Here is a 14,181-nt window from a genome sequence, read left to right as displayed (position 1 = left end):
AGATAGATAGATAGATAGATAGATACTTTATTCATCCTGAAGGAAATTTTAGAAAGAGGGGTCACAAAGTGCTTTACAGTAAAACAAATAAAACAACAACAACACATAAATCACTAAACACTATTGCTAGTTACAATCTTGTCTAAAACATTGTGTCTTCAGGTGTATTTTGAAAGTTTCCATAGAATCCAAGGCTCTCAAGGCTAAAGGGAGAGAGTTCCAGAGCCTTGGAGCCAACACAGAAAAGGCTCGATCACCTCTGGTTTTAAAAGGTGTTCTGGGGACAGTTAAAAGGTCTTGGCCTGAAGACCTCAGAGAGAGACCAGAAGTGTGGGTGTGCAACAGATCCTGGATGGAAGAGGGAGCTTGACCATGCAAGGCTCTATAAGTAGTGACTACAATTTTAAAATGCACTCTAAAGCCTACTGGTAGCCAATGAAGAGCCTGGAGCACCGGAGTAATGTGGATCTCCTGCTGGTCTTAGTCAAAAGTCTTGCGGAGATAGTATACAATTAACGTACTATTGGTTTCATACTAAGACATACTTGAAAATCACTACCGTGGGTCATGGATCATGGGAAGTGTTTCAGTCTGTCATGGGGCGGTTGGATTCACTTACTCACTTTCAAAAAAGATTAATTGAAAACTGTAAAGATTCACGACAATGCCAAACCAAATTACAACGTTGCAGGGAAAAGTTGCAGCAGTCCCTATCGGCCCCAAAGGATCCAGACCTAGTCTAGGACCTAGAGAGTGACTGAATAGAGCGAGCGTTGTTAAAACAGGGAATCAGAGAAACAAAAAGTTGTTTTTACTGATTCATCACTAGAGAGGTTCCTGTAGCAAGCATCTCACTATAACTAGCCTCATACACATTCATATTTAGATGCAACAAATTATATATTTAGATAGATAAAGCCTGGAAGTTAGAAGCTTGGACGGATGTACAAATAGTTGCCATGGAGATGATACACCGTCTCGTCTCATTGGTGTGAAGTGGCAGCTGTCAGGACGCTGCAGAACCCGCTGCGTTGCCAGAAGCTGCAAGTTAAGTCGACTGTGAGACTGGCTGTCGAACCTCTTTCCATTGAAGCATCATTCCACTATTCTGGGTCACCCTTAAAGTGTCCATATTATGAAAAAAATCTCTTTTTCTGGGATTTGGGGTGTTAATTTGTGTCTCTGGTGCTTCCACATTCACACAAACTTGAAAAAAAACTACCCATGGTGTTTTGAGTGAGATCCGGTTTCTGAATGTCCCCTGTCTTCAGTCTCCGGGTGAGCTGTTCAACATCTGCACGGCTTTCTACGTCACTAGAGACGAGGTGGCTAACTGTAGCATGCTAGCTCGTTCTAAATGGCAAAACACTGCTACAACAGCCACTAGTGGACCATAATCTCTAAAAGAACTACTTCCTGTCCCAATTCTACTTCCTGTCCCTGTTGTGCAGGTATTCCACAAGGGGCCCTGGTCTAGAAGAAGTCTCCCAGCTGATCCTGCCTTGGACTGACCAGAGCTGGAGAAAGAGTTATCTAGCTGATGGAATCTTACCGAGCTACTGAGCATGTGCAGCTCCCAACAAAGATAGGATAGAAGTGAGATGTCTCACTCTGGAGATAAAACAGAGACCTCAACACACAGAGTGAAAACAGGATCTGCAGCAATGTGCAGTACAACAAAAATTTGGTGTTTCTTGAAAATGAAACCATGGAAACCTATTCTGGTACAACCTCAAGATACAATTCTGAACCTGAAAATGAGCAGATTATGAGCGCTTTAAATTTTACACTGTTTTAGCCAACTAAAAAGCATTCTAGTGTATAATTTCGGACGCAGCCATACATGAACGACAGCTGGAGACGGTTCCCTGGCGAGCTTCTGATGGTCCACACACACTCCACATTTGGCGGATACGCATCCGGATAGTTGGGGCTGTTGAACGCACCGCTCTCCATCACCAGATCTCCTCCACAACCTGAGCAGAAGAAGAAGTAGTTCCTGTCAGTGTGTGTAAGCATGAGATCCACTCGGAATATGCGGTGACCTGGCACTATTACTATAGACCGGTGAGCAGTACTGCTGTGTCTTACTGGAGGTGGATGCTGAGTACGTGGCCTGGAACCCTTTTTTGGAGACGGAACTATCGGTGACGAAGTTGACCACCATGGCGTTACTGAAGGATGTCACTGGGTGAGGTATTTCGTAGCCACAGTAGCGCCCTGACAACATTGGACATCACATGTTGAAATGCAGGCTACACGTTTTTCTATTAAGCAATTGACTCATTACATTCAACCATCTCGGCTCAGTAATGTCATCACATACTGAGTCATTAACTGATATTTAAATTATTTATTGAATATATTTTTGAACATAATGTGCCCAGGTGAAAAAAAGTTGAAAACATTGTGTGCGCACACACACACACACACACACACACACACACACACACACACACACACACACACACACACACACACACACACACACACACACACACACACACACACACACACACACACACACACACACACACACACACACACACGCATACAAGCACCCACCCTCCCACACACACACACCCTCCTACACACGCACACACACACACACTTAGTATAACTACCTATAGTCGGCGCCTGGTAGTTGTCTCCATCCAGGATCTCCACTGCATCATGGGAGCAGTTGGAGTTAACCTTCTCTAACTCAAAGTCAGTGAATGACAGGCTCACATGGTTAACTGGCCACAGGAAGAAGGTCAAAGGTTAAAAGAAGGAAGCTTTTTGTGTATAAGACCATGTTTACTCAATGACATTGTAAATGAGGGTCGCCCTCAATGATCTCTCCAGGATAAATAAAGGTTAGTGCAGTTTTCTAGTCTTAGGGCGAATGCAACTCACATGGTTCCTGTGCTCTGATGATCCAACTACAGTTCAGATCGGGTGGGTACTGGCCTGGGTACCGTGGCGACGCAATGACCCCACCGATATCATCGGTCGTGATGGTTGCACCACAGGCTGAAAAACAAACAAAATGACACAGAGAGTCCGGTTTGACCAACCACTGAGTCTGACTTAAAGTCCCCACCCCCCCACAACCCTATCTGACTCCTTGTTATTGAAATGTTCTCATTTCATAAATAATTGTTTAAAGCATTCAAACACAGTTTTGACTTGAAGATTTTTGTTTTCAATGCAAATACATATCTGTTCCAAAAATCGGTTATCATGAAATACTAATAATCTGTATTGGCCTTGGAAAACCAGTGTCGCTCGATGCCTAATGTTTTTTTTTTTTATATCGCTGCTAAAACGATACTATTGAAATGGTGCCGGTGCCTAAACCGGGTTAAAAAAAAAGTAAGAAAAGAAGAGCACAAAACTTTTACTTTCAGTACTTGAGTAGTACATTTTAAAATAAATTACTTGTAAGTACAAACAATATTGAAAACTTTTGTACTTCCACATAAGTGTGGTTCTTAAAGAGCACTTCAACTTCTACTCAAGTCACTTCTTTGATACAGCAATTGTACTTTTACCAAAGTCTGTGTCTCTAGTTCTTCATACATGTCTCCTTGGCTACTAGCAACTGTGTGGAGGAGGGGTGGGGGGGCTGACAGTTTTGGTGTCAGTACTTAGAATTCCTCATGGGTGAGACAGAACGCGCTATAGCTTAAAACTGAAACTGTTCGAGACAGAATTACATCATAGGTGGAATCTGGCCCACACTGATTTCCTGTGTGTTGTAATTGAAAATTGCAATCATTTGCTTTAGTTATGAAGTGGTCTGAGACAAAAAAAAAGAATATCTTGCGATGTTAGCAGCCGAGCAATTCTGAGATTGGGAAATTCTAAGGTGAGTATTGATTGGCTGATTAATCCAAATTCTAGTGATAGAAACGTAGAGGTTAAAGGGGGCTCACCCTCAGAGAATCGAGCACTGAAGCCCCGGTGGCTGAGACTGGAGTCGGACCGAAAGCGGACGTAGATGGTGTTCTGGGTGGAGGTGATGGGGGGAGGAAGAGTGGTGCCACACACACGGGCAAGCAGAGCAGAAGAGATGCTTGGACCATCATGGATCTACACAGGGACAAACATATTAAATACTACGCACAAGCACTTCAGCAGAAATGGTTAACAGCACAACAAATACACAAACAAGTCACTTTACTACTGCCACACACACACACACACACACACACACTATACTGTAGTAGTACGTGTCCATTGGCAATATCATTTCCATACTTCCCATTCATTTTCAATGTAAGCAGCCCGACTTTTACGAGTTGTCCACTCATCATTTGCATAAAGTTAAATCCTGGCTACTTTATGCACATTAACACTCAACTCACCGCCTCTCAATAACTCACAAAAATCTTTTAACAACTGTCAATCTAAAACAAAGACAGATGTAGCAACTGGAGCTCATTTCTCGCATAATATGCACGTGGGTCTGTTCGGAAAATCTGCTAGTGGCAATCCCATCACGCTTCCAATGCTGGGAAGAGGGGCCCTCCCTTCTGTCAAAACCATAAGACTTCTTCAACTTCCACAGAAATCATGGGGCCCCAAGATGATTACAAGTTACAGGTTGTGTAAATAGTAGTGTGGTAGTACAGTAAGTGACTTGGTATGTAAAGATATTTCCCCATTCCCAGACAGGCTGCATCAATGAATCCCTCCAACAGGTCAGCGGTAAAACAAAATGGCTTTGACACATTGCTCTTAAACTTTGTAAATCCGTCACTCACGGCCACGTAGTCCCAGGAGCAGTTGCTATGAGGTTCAATGTCCAGGTCGGAGAAGTTGAAGAGGACGCGGTGGTTGGGATCCACGCTGATGACCCAGGAACAGTCCACGTTGTGGGGATAGCTGCTAGGATACGAAGGAGAATGGATCTCCCCTGATGGAGCGGTGACTGGGCCTCCGCAGCCTGCAAGGGGGGTGGGGGGGGCAGTGGATTTACAGATCATTAAGCCTGCTGGTGGAAAACTGTCAGACAGAACACTATCCTTTCAACCCCCCATCACTAACATTACCCGGTCTGTCTATTTCCATCTAAACAACTATCAATCACATGCGCCCCTCCCTTACCCCCCCCCCCCCCCCCCCCCCCCCCCCCCCTCAACACCACAGTCTCGGCCTCCCTCAAAAATCCCTCAATAAACTTGAACTGGTCCAGAACTCAAACCCCCTCCATCCACCACATCACTCCTGGCCTCCGACAGCTCCTCTTGCTCCCAGTCCAGTTCCCAATTCAAAGTCCTCCTGTTTACATTCAAGGCCATCCACAACTTTGCCCCCCCCCATATTTGCCTGATCTCCTCCAGCATCCCACTCCCTCCCGCTCTCTCAGATCCTCTTCCTCCGTACGCCTGTCTGTCCCCTGTGTCCCCGTCTCACCACCATGGGGAGCAGAGCATTCAGCCGCTCTGCTCCCCACATTGAGCTAACCCTAATGTATTATTATAATTATTATTATTATAATTATTGATCTGCCATGTTTTCTCAAATAATGGCCAGTAGCCCCCCCCCCAAAAAGCTGGCCCCAAATAAAGTTGAAGTGGAAAAAAAGTGTGTCTTTCAACTAGGCATGGGCCGGTCCTTGGTTTCAAAGTATACCGCGGCTTGAAACAGCCACTGAAGGTATGAGCTGTGTTTTTATGAGTTCTGTTTAAAAATAAAAAAACATTGTGTACAACGGAAAGAAAGTTGTATTTTACACACACACTTCAAAATGATCCATGTTGAAGCTGTTGCAATACTGTCATGGGTCATCCCACTGTTAGAATCTCACACACTAAGCCTATGTGGGGCTATGTCATCTTTGGGGATTTTGAAATGTCACTTTCATTTATTTTATTCAACAATATAATCTTGCTATTTTCACTTTGTGTTGTTGTCCTGTGTCAGTAACAGGCGGTGTACGAGTGTTGATGTCCCAGCCAAAATGCATTATGTAGTAACAGACGCCCGCCACAAGATGGCAACAGCAACATTTGAACTACAAGGAAACCGTGCAAGTCAACCACATTCCTGCAAATGTTTCACAATAAAAGCTTTGTTGGACAGTTCGTTAAAGTTAAGGTTATTTTTTTTTTTTACAGTTTATTCCCCTGTGGGGAAATTAAAATGTACACCCTTTTTTTGTTGTTGTTGGTAATCACTACACACAGGCCTGAAATACACACACACATAGGACCTATACATGCACTAATGGAGAGATGTCAGTGCTGGACCAGCACCCTGAGTGGTTGGGGGGGTGTACGGTGCCTTGCTTAAGAGCACCTGGCAATGCCCAGGAGGTGAAGTGGCATCTCTCCAGCTACCAATCTGGTAGCTATCAATGAATGAATGAATGAATGAAGGAATCAATTAGTCTGTCTGTCTATTAATGTATTCTAACAATCTGTTTTATTGTCTTATTGTATAATCTTTTTTATTTTAGACAGTGTGCTTTTCTTTGCCCTTAACATTTTTTACTTAACTCAAAGATTCTGCACAAGAACTCCTCTGTGCCTGGACTGTTTGCCGTATGCTCAAAAGGAATATAAAAAGATAGAATCTTGAATAGTGTCATATGGGCATGCATCAGTGAAGTCCACCCACCTCCCGGAACTTCAGCCCAGCTGGCGTTGAAACCTCGGCCGCTGACGTAGGCGTCAGACTTGAAGCGCACTGTGAGCATGTTGCCGGTGCTGGAGACTTGCATGGGGCTGGATGTGGTGCTGCACAGCTGGGCCAGCCGGGGGGCCGACAGGTCCGGGCCCCCGTACACCTGAGGAGAAGTCAAACGGTCAAGTCATCTTTATTTACACAGCCCATTTAAAACAGCATAAGCTGACCCAAAGTGCTCTAAAACCAGGGCAGATGGGGTGAAGTCTGCCTCGATACATAGATAAACAGCAGCGGGCTACATAATAAAGACATAACAAACACAGCAATGCAAAATGAAATACAAAACAACTTGCATGATGAAACCAACGTCAGAAAACAAGGAAGTTAGGAGAGCAAAGTAAATCTGGAACGGCTTAAAAAGCAAAATAAATAGCCAGCTCAGGAGATGACTTAACAGAAGCCTAGCAGCCTCAGACTTCGATAAAAGCAAATGAAAGAAAAGGGTCTTTAAATCAGATGTAATACTTTAAGTCGTAGAACACGCCTTAATGTGGGACGATATGGGACTATGTTGTTCACTGTTTCCAAAAGCTCATTCAATAAAGGATAACTTTGGTATTTTTCAACCTGGACCGTAGTTTACGATGTTTTTGTGTCTAAGTCACCGATGGGTCTTGAGCACGACGGCTGTAGCCGGCAGCCTCGATACAGACTGAACAGTTGGGAACTCAGCAATCCCGGTCCACTAAAAGTTCTGTTGTGGCCGCTGACAGACTCAGATTAGTGTGTCTGAGTGTCTGACGACATTATGGGATGGATCCCTACCGAGATAGACCTTTTAGTTAAAGAGTTATCACCATTTCTTCTTCTTCTTCTCAAGCATTAAAGGACACATCCGGTGGTAAATGAACCTAGGGGGGAGCTGAACTGAATGCAGGATTCCCAGCGTTTGTCGTTTGACTAGTCACGCGTGACTGTTTTATTGACTGATGGCGCCCGCCTGTATGCTCGAACGGTACTGTCTTAGAAATAATATCTTTTTATTAAACTGTCTGTACACTTGCAAAGTTCTCAATGCTTGGGTTCCCATGTAGGGACCCTCACTATGCTACTGTGGAAGTTGTTAGTAGTATAGAAATCTTCATTTTACTTTACCCGTGCCCCAACATAATTACTAGCGTTATAAGGTAATTAGCGTTTTGTGCTAAAACGGGTCACATCATTAGCATGAAAACAAATGAAAAAGGTTGACTCGGTACCCATGTGTTATTAACCCTAAGGTTCATTTTTAACCGATTAGTCCTTTAAGTAGCAGACAGCGGCGTGTACTGCCCCTGTGGAAGAATTTCATCCCCCAGTACTGTCATGTTTTGAGAATCGTGGTACCAACTTGGTACCGAAGTGGCGGTTCTCGTGACACAGACAGGTCCATATCTTACTTCCAGCACATCGTAGTTGCAGTTTTGATGGAACTCCACATCGAACTCGTGGATAGTGAGGGTGATGCTGCTGCCAGCTGACGTGGTGACATACCAGATGCACTCCCTGTTTTCTGGATACCTGTTGGGGTACTCGGGGCTGTTGAAGGAGCCACTGGGACCAGAGAGGTCCCCACCACAACCTGCGGGGACACACAGCATGTCAGGGGGAAGAAAGTGTGTAAAAACGTCACCTAAAACCTAGTCTGGCAGTGGCTACACCACAGATGCAAAAAAAAAAAAAATGCTTTGGGTTTATTTGCATTTCTTTAAACCAATCCCAATGATCTTGGCACCAGATGGGATTTTAGCCCTGTTAGATTTAGATTTAGTTTTAACTTGATCCCTACACCCCTAAAAATTAACACATAACTTATAATATTGGTTTAATGTGAGCTAAGGAGTTCTGCACTAGGAATATCACAGTGAAAGTAAACCCAGAATCTAGAAGCCGAATATCTGATTTCATTTGTAATACCGCCTCGCTTTTGTAGTTATGGCCCTGTGGCTCAGCATTAAAGGAAGTTTTCTCAGATGGGTGGTGTCTTTCTAGTTACATAATTCATTGTTTCCCCTATAATGATGCTCCAAATGTTATAATTCAAAAACAGTCAGTACAGTAGAATGACATTTAAAAAATGAGGGTTTGAATCCGACCTACTGCCCTTTGCTGCGTGTCATCCCCCCCATCTCTCCCCCCCTTTCCAGTCTACCCACTATCACTATAATAATGGGAAAAAACAAACAAAATTAACCTTTAGAAAAAAAGCTCTGATCCTAGAATCCCCTAGGATCCTAAAATCCCCCAGAATGCAAGAATCCCCTAGGTTGCAAGAATACCCTAGGATCCTAGATCATAAAATTCCCTAGGATGCTAGAATCCCCTAGGATCCTAGATCCTAAAATCCCCCAGGAGGCTAGAATCCCCTAGGATCCTAGATCCTAAAATCCCCCAGGAGGCTAGAATCCCCTAGGATCCTAGATCCTACGATCCTAGAATCCCCTAGGACACCAACCGAGTCCTCCTTACCATTCTGGTACCACATCATCTGGAAGCCCGGCATGGACAAAGAGGCGTCTGATCGGAACACGACGGTGAGAGCTGAGCTTGTGGTGGTGTTGGCCGGGGGGGGCGTGGCGCCACAGTAGGTACCAATCAGAGGGGCTTGCGCGTTCGGCCCATCAAAGAGCTAGGACCGTAACATTTGGAGGAAGTGGTATGAGTGCAGTTATTCATAGTAGGGCAGCACAATATGAAAAAAGTAAGCGGTATGCGATGACGTTGTTGAACATCGTGATAGCGATAGTACTTCATAAATAAACACTCATAAAGTATACTCAGTTCTGACAGACTGCTTGTCGGATTTAAATCAAAAGAATATAAATCATTTCCAACTTTCTTTTACTGAATAAATTGAACATTGAATTTAAATAAAAGAATAACATTCTAAAGTGCAGTTTCTGCTTATACTGTATTTCAACGAACACAAAAAATGGGTAGAGTGAGTAGAGTATATATCGCAATATGTTGCAGCCTTTCGCAATGCGCTTATCGCGCCAGTTAATTTCGCGATAACTTTAAAAAAACAACATATTGTGCAGCCCTACTACATCGTCACAAAAATGTATCCGTATGTTATGGGTTCATACCAGGAAGCTGCCCCCCCAACCATAGTCTGATCTGATCACATTCGTACCATACTTTCCTAAACTCTTAACACAATTAGCACAACATCTGTCTGTCTAGCCTATACAATTAACACATTTTGTGTTGCTTTGACACGAATTGCATTCAGTTAACACAAATTCAAAATGCTTGAACTTCTTTTACGCACAAGCTAAACCAAACAATTGATTTTTACGGACAAATTTGCAAATGCTTTCACACTGTATGTCACACCAGATACCTTCATGTTCTAAACCTATCTTAGGCTAAAGTGAAAGTGAACACAAATATCTCCCCTGCATTTGACATGTATTCCATTGTTACTGTAAATGAGAGAAACAGCTGATTGATATGCAAATAGATTAATCACGGCTGACTCCCATCTAGGAAACACACTCAGCTGTTGCGGTTCTTTCAATCACATGACCATTTGTTTTTACAGTATTCTTTATATATGTGACAGTAAGTGAGTGTTGTACTTTGAGAGCAAAGATTACAGTGACCAAAGTCACAAACCTGGCCACAGCTGATTCTGAGTCTGATACGTTACAGTAGTACGCCCAGTACAAGAGGACCTCGGAAGACGAGTACCTGGACAATACTGTCTCTGTTTCCTTTTTTTCATAAACCGTACATTCCATAAAGCTACTCTGAGATGGCTCATTCATTTTTGTATTGAATTTCAGCAACAATAGAAACAAAATGCAGCATAAACCCAGCAAAACTAAAATGTTAACGCTCTAACAGCTTCCTGTTAGTGATGGCGTTGCAGAGTCTGTCCACCAGAGGACCGCTCTACACGTCCCTGTTGTGATGGCGTTGCAGAGTCTGTCCACCAGAGGACGCTCTACAACGTCCCTTTTAGTGATGGTGTTGCAGAGTCTTCACCAGGGGCGCCTACAACGTCCCTGTTAGTGATGGCTTGCGAGTCTGTCCACCAGAGGACGCTCTACACGTCCCTGTTAGTGATGCGTTGCATAGTCTGTCACCAGAGGACGCTCTACAACGTCCCTGTTATTGAGGCGTTGCAGAGTCTGTCCACCAGAGGACGCTCTCCAACGCCCTGTAGTGATGGTGTTGCAGAGGTCTGTCCACCAGAGGACGCTCTACAACGTCCCTGTTAGTGATGGCGTTGCATGTCTGTCACCAGAGGACGCTCTACAACGTCCCTGTTAGGATGGCAATGCATTCTGTCCACCAGGACGCTCTACAACGTCCCTTGTATTGATGGCTTCAGAGTCTTTCCACCAGAGGGGGCTCTACAACGTCCCTGTTAGTGATGCGTTGCATAGTCTGTCCACCAGAGGACTCTTACAACGTCCCTGTTAGTGATGGCGTTGCAGGTCTGTCCACCAGAGACGCTCTACAACGTCCCTTTAGTGATGGTGTTGCAGAGTCTGTCCACCAGGGACGCTCTACAACGTCCCTGTTAGTGATGGCGTTGCATATCTGTCCACCAGAGGACGCTCTACAACGTCCCTGTTATGGATGGCGTTGCTAGTCTGTCCACCAGAGGACGCTCACAACGTCCCGGTTAGTGATGGCGTTGCATAGTCTGTCCACCAGAGGACGCTCTACAACGTCCCTGTTAGTGATGGTGTTACATAGTCTGTCCCCAGAGGACGTTCTACAACGCCCTGTTAGTGATGGCGTTGCAGAGTCTGTCCACCAGAGGACGCTCTACACGTCCCTGTTAGTGATGGTGTGCAGAGTCTGTCCACCAGAGGACGCTCTACAACGTCCCTGTTATGATGGCGTTGCATAGTCTTCCACCAGAGGACGCTCTACAACGTCCCGTTAGTGATGGCGTTGCATAGTCTGTCCCCAGAGGACGCTCTACAACGTCCCGTTAGTGATGGCGTGCATAGTCTGTCCACCAGAGGACGCTCTACAACGTCCTTGTTAGTGATGCGTTGCATATTCTGTCCACCAGAGGACGCCTACACACGCCCTGTTAGTGATGGCGTTGCATAGTCTGTCCACCAGAGGGGCTCTACAACGTCCCTGTTAGTGATGGCTGTTCATAGTCCTGTCCACCAATGACGCTCTACAACGTCCCTGTTGGTGATGGCGTTGCATAGTCTGTCCACCGGAGGACGCTCTACAACGTCCCTGTTGTTTTTAATTTTTTTGTTATTGTGGTTTTGTCAAAAGAACTTTAAGTTTCATATCTTAAGTTTGTATTTTTAAACATTTTATGTATCAGAACATTAATATATTTTAATGTTCGTCTGAAACAAGTTTATTTTTAAACTGCATTTACATATTATTTCTAACTTAACTTAACTACATATTAACTTTATTACTTTTAACTCTCAAACAATATTTTTTAATGTATATATATTGACCGATATATCGGAATATTGGATTTTTAATAGCAGATAGCTATTAGCCTTAAAACCCCTTTACCGGTCGGGCTCTACCCTACTCCCAACATGGATGGATTACAGTGCATTGCTTGACTAGGAGATATGTATCAATGGGTGATGAGAACAGACTAGCGTGCGTCTGTGTACCTTGACGTAGTCATAGAAACAGGAACTGGAAGTGGCCTCCAGCTGGAAGGAGGTGAAGGTGTAGTTGACTGTGTTTCCACTGCTGGCCTGGATGGTCCAGCTGCACTCCGCGTAGGCCGGGTAGTCGTTGGGAAAGTTCAGTGACTCCACCACTCCACTGTGTCGGCCTGAGATGAGCACGCCGCGGCAATCTGAAAACAAACGCCAACAGAAATCTTTGCATTTACCTGTTATGTCTGAAAATTTGAAAAACAAAAATGGATATTATGCTTGAGTAAATTAAACCTCAGTTAACTGGCTAGTAGCTGGTAGATCTAGTAACTAGACCTACTCTACGTGTCTTCCAATAGCTCTTCTTATGAATTGATACTATAAATATACTGAATTAAATTGACTGTGCGTGTGTGTGTGTGTGTGTGTTTTACTGGAGGTGTACGAGGCCAGGAAGCCTCCTGCGCTGACGCTGACGTCAGTGCGTAGCTTGACGTAGAGATGATTGCTGGTGGAGTTGATGGAGCTCGGCGGATCACTGCCACACAACTTGGCCAGCTCTGGAGAACTGCTGCTGTTCCCGTCATACACCTGAACCAACACACACACACACACACACACAAACACCACACACACACACACACACACACACATGCACGCACACACACACACACCCACACACACCCCACACACACACCACACAAACCACGCACGCAAACCAAACACCGCCCACACATGCACACAAAACAAACAAACCACACTGCACGCACACACACATAAACAGTCACCCACATGCACACACAAAAACAGATACACACATGTACACACGCAGGCGCATTCACAAATGCACATACACAGTCAAGCATACATACATACACACACACGTATACAGTCTCACACACACACACACGCATGCAGGCACACACACACACGCGCACACACACAGTCACACACATGCATGCGCGCACGCACACACACACACACACACAGAGAGCAAGAGTAACAGAATTAAGTGTAGCAACAAGAAAAAGGACTTAAGTGATTGTTTTATTACATTAGCAGATAGATAAGGAAGAAACAAAATGCAATAGACTTTGGAGATTCTGCTGGCTCAGTAAATATATAAGGTCATATTTATAATTTATGATGTGAGTTGTCTGTTTTGTGTTGTTTAAAAAAAAGTGCACAATGCACACCACCCAAACTGTGAGGTACACTACTCACAGCCAGGTAATCAAAAGAGCAGGAGGAGCTGGACTCCAGGTGAAAATCAGAGAAGGAGAGGAGGAGCTGGCTGCCCTGGTTGGTCCTGATGGTCCAGTGGCACTCAGCGTTAGGGTGGTAGGGCAAGGGGTAGTTAGGGGAGGAAAACCCTCCGGACGCAGTGGTCAGCATCCCGCCGCAGCCTTGGGAGTAGGAATGAAATCAAATGAGCAGGTACAGGGAAAAAAACAAACAAAATTAAAAGTGGTGTAGAGTGCATGCTTAATACAGCTTGGACAGAGTTTGTTAAAGGAGAACCATGCCTGTAAGCATTAACTGACTTATTTTGATTTTGCCAGTAATGCCTACCATCCTCTAGGAGACGACTCTGAAAAAATTAAAGTCTGACACCACATCTAAAGAAAACCATCTCACATATTACATTAAAGACATACCATGTAAAGACTGGGGATTTTGCAGGGTCACACATTGCAAGACTACAACTAGATTCATTTTGAAAGATTTACCCAAGCTAGCTAGCTACTGTTAGCTGGGAAAGTTTGTAGACTTTCTGTTCTGGCGAACATGAAGATGAATGTCTCCAGTATTTAACTTCACTACCAAGACTTCAGACTTAGGATAATATCAAACACGTTTGATTTTGTCTGAACGTCCAGATGGGAGAAAGACTGACTGGGAATGGGTTTTA

At 44.3% G+C, this 14,181-nt stretch overlaps 1 protein-coding gene and 1 long non-coding RNA gene across 2 annotated transcripts in view; one reads left to right on the top strand and one right to left on the bottom strand.

The window, feature by feature from the left end:
• Window positions 1-14,181, bottom strand: part of cubn (cubilin (intrinsic factor-cobalamin receptor)) — an 86,874-nt gene that overhangs the window by 39,908 nt on the left and 32,785 nt on the right. The window contains exons 25-36 of the mRNA XM_032510808.1: window positions 13,494-13,675; window positions 12,704-12,860; window positions 12,279-12,469; window positions 9,127-9,286; window positions 8,058-8,239; window positions 6,610-6,778; window positions 4,752-4,933; window positions 3,921-4,077; window positions 2,899-3,015; window positions 2,625-2,738; window positions 2,092-2,220; window positions 1,844-1,976 (exon numbers count right to left, since the gene is read on the bottom strand). Of these exons, the coding sequence (XP_032366699.1) occupies window positions 1,844-1,976; window positions 2,092-2,220; window positions 2,625-2,738; window positions 2,899-3,015; window positions 3,921-4,077; window positions 4,752-4,933; window positions 6,610-6,778; window positions 8,058-8,239; window positions 9,127-9,286; window positions 12,279-12,469; window positions 12,704-12,860; window positions 13,494-13,675 (1,873 nt within the window). The remainder of the gene's footprint in view (window positions 1-1,843; window positions 1,977-2,091; window positions 2,221-2,624; window positions 2,739-2,898; window positions 3,016-3,920; window positions 4,078-4,751; window positions 4,934-6,609; window positions 6,779-8,057; window positions 8,240-9,126; window positions 9,287-12,278; window positions 12,470-12,703; window positions 12,861-13,493; window positions 13,676-14,181) is intronic.
• LOC116685851 (uncharacterized) lies at window positions 8,557-14,023 on the top strand. Its single transcript, XR_004331065.1, has 3 exons — window positions 8,557-8,689; window positions 10,729-10,734; window positions 14,013-14,023. It is a non-coding gene; the product is annotated as an uncharacterized LOC116685851 (long non-coding RNA).

This window comes from Etheostoma spectabile, unplaced genomic scaffold (genome assembly GCF_008692095.1).
Source record: "Etheostoma spectabile isolate EspeVRDwgs_2016 unplaced genomic scaffold, UIUC_Espe_1.0 scaffold272, whole genome shotgun sequence".
Classification (NCBI taxonomy): Eukaryota; Metazoa; Chordata; class Actinopteri; order Perciformes; family Percidae; genus Etheostoma; species Etheostoma spectabile.
This window is presented reverse-complemented; position numbering and strand designations above follow the sequence as displayed.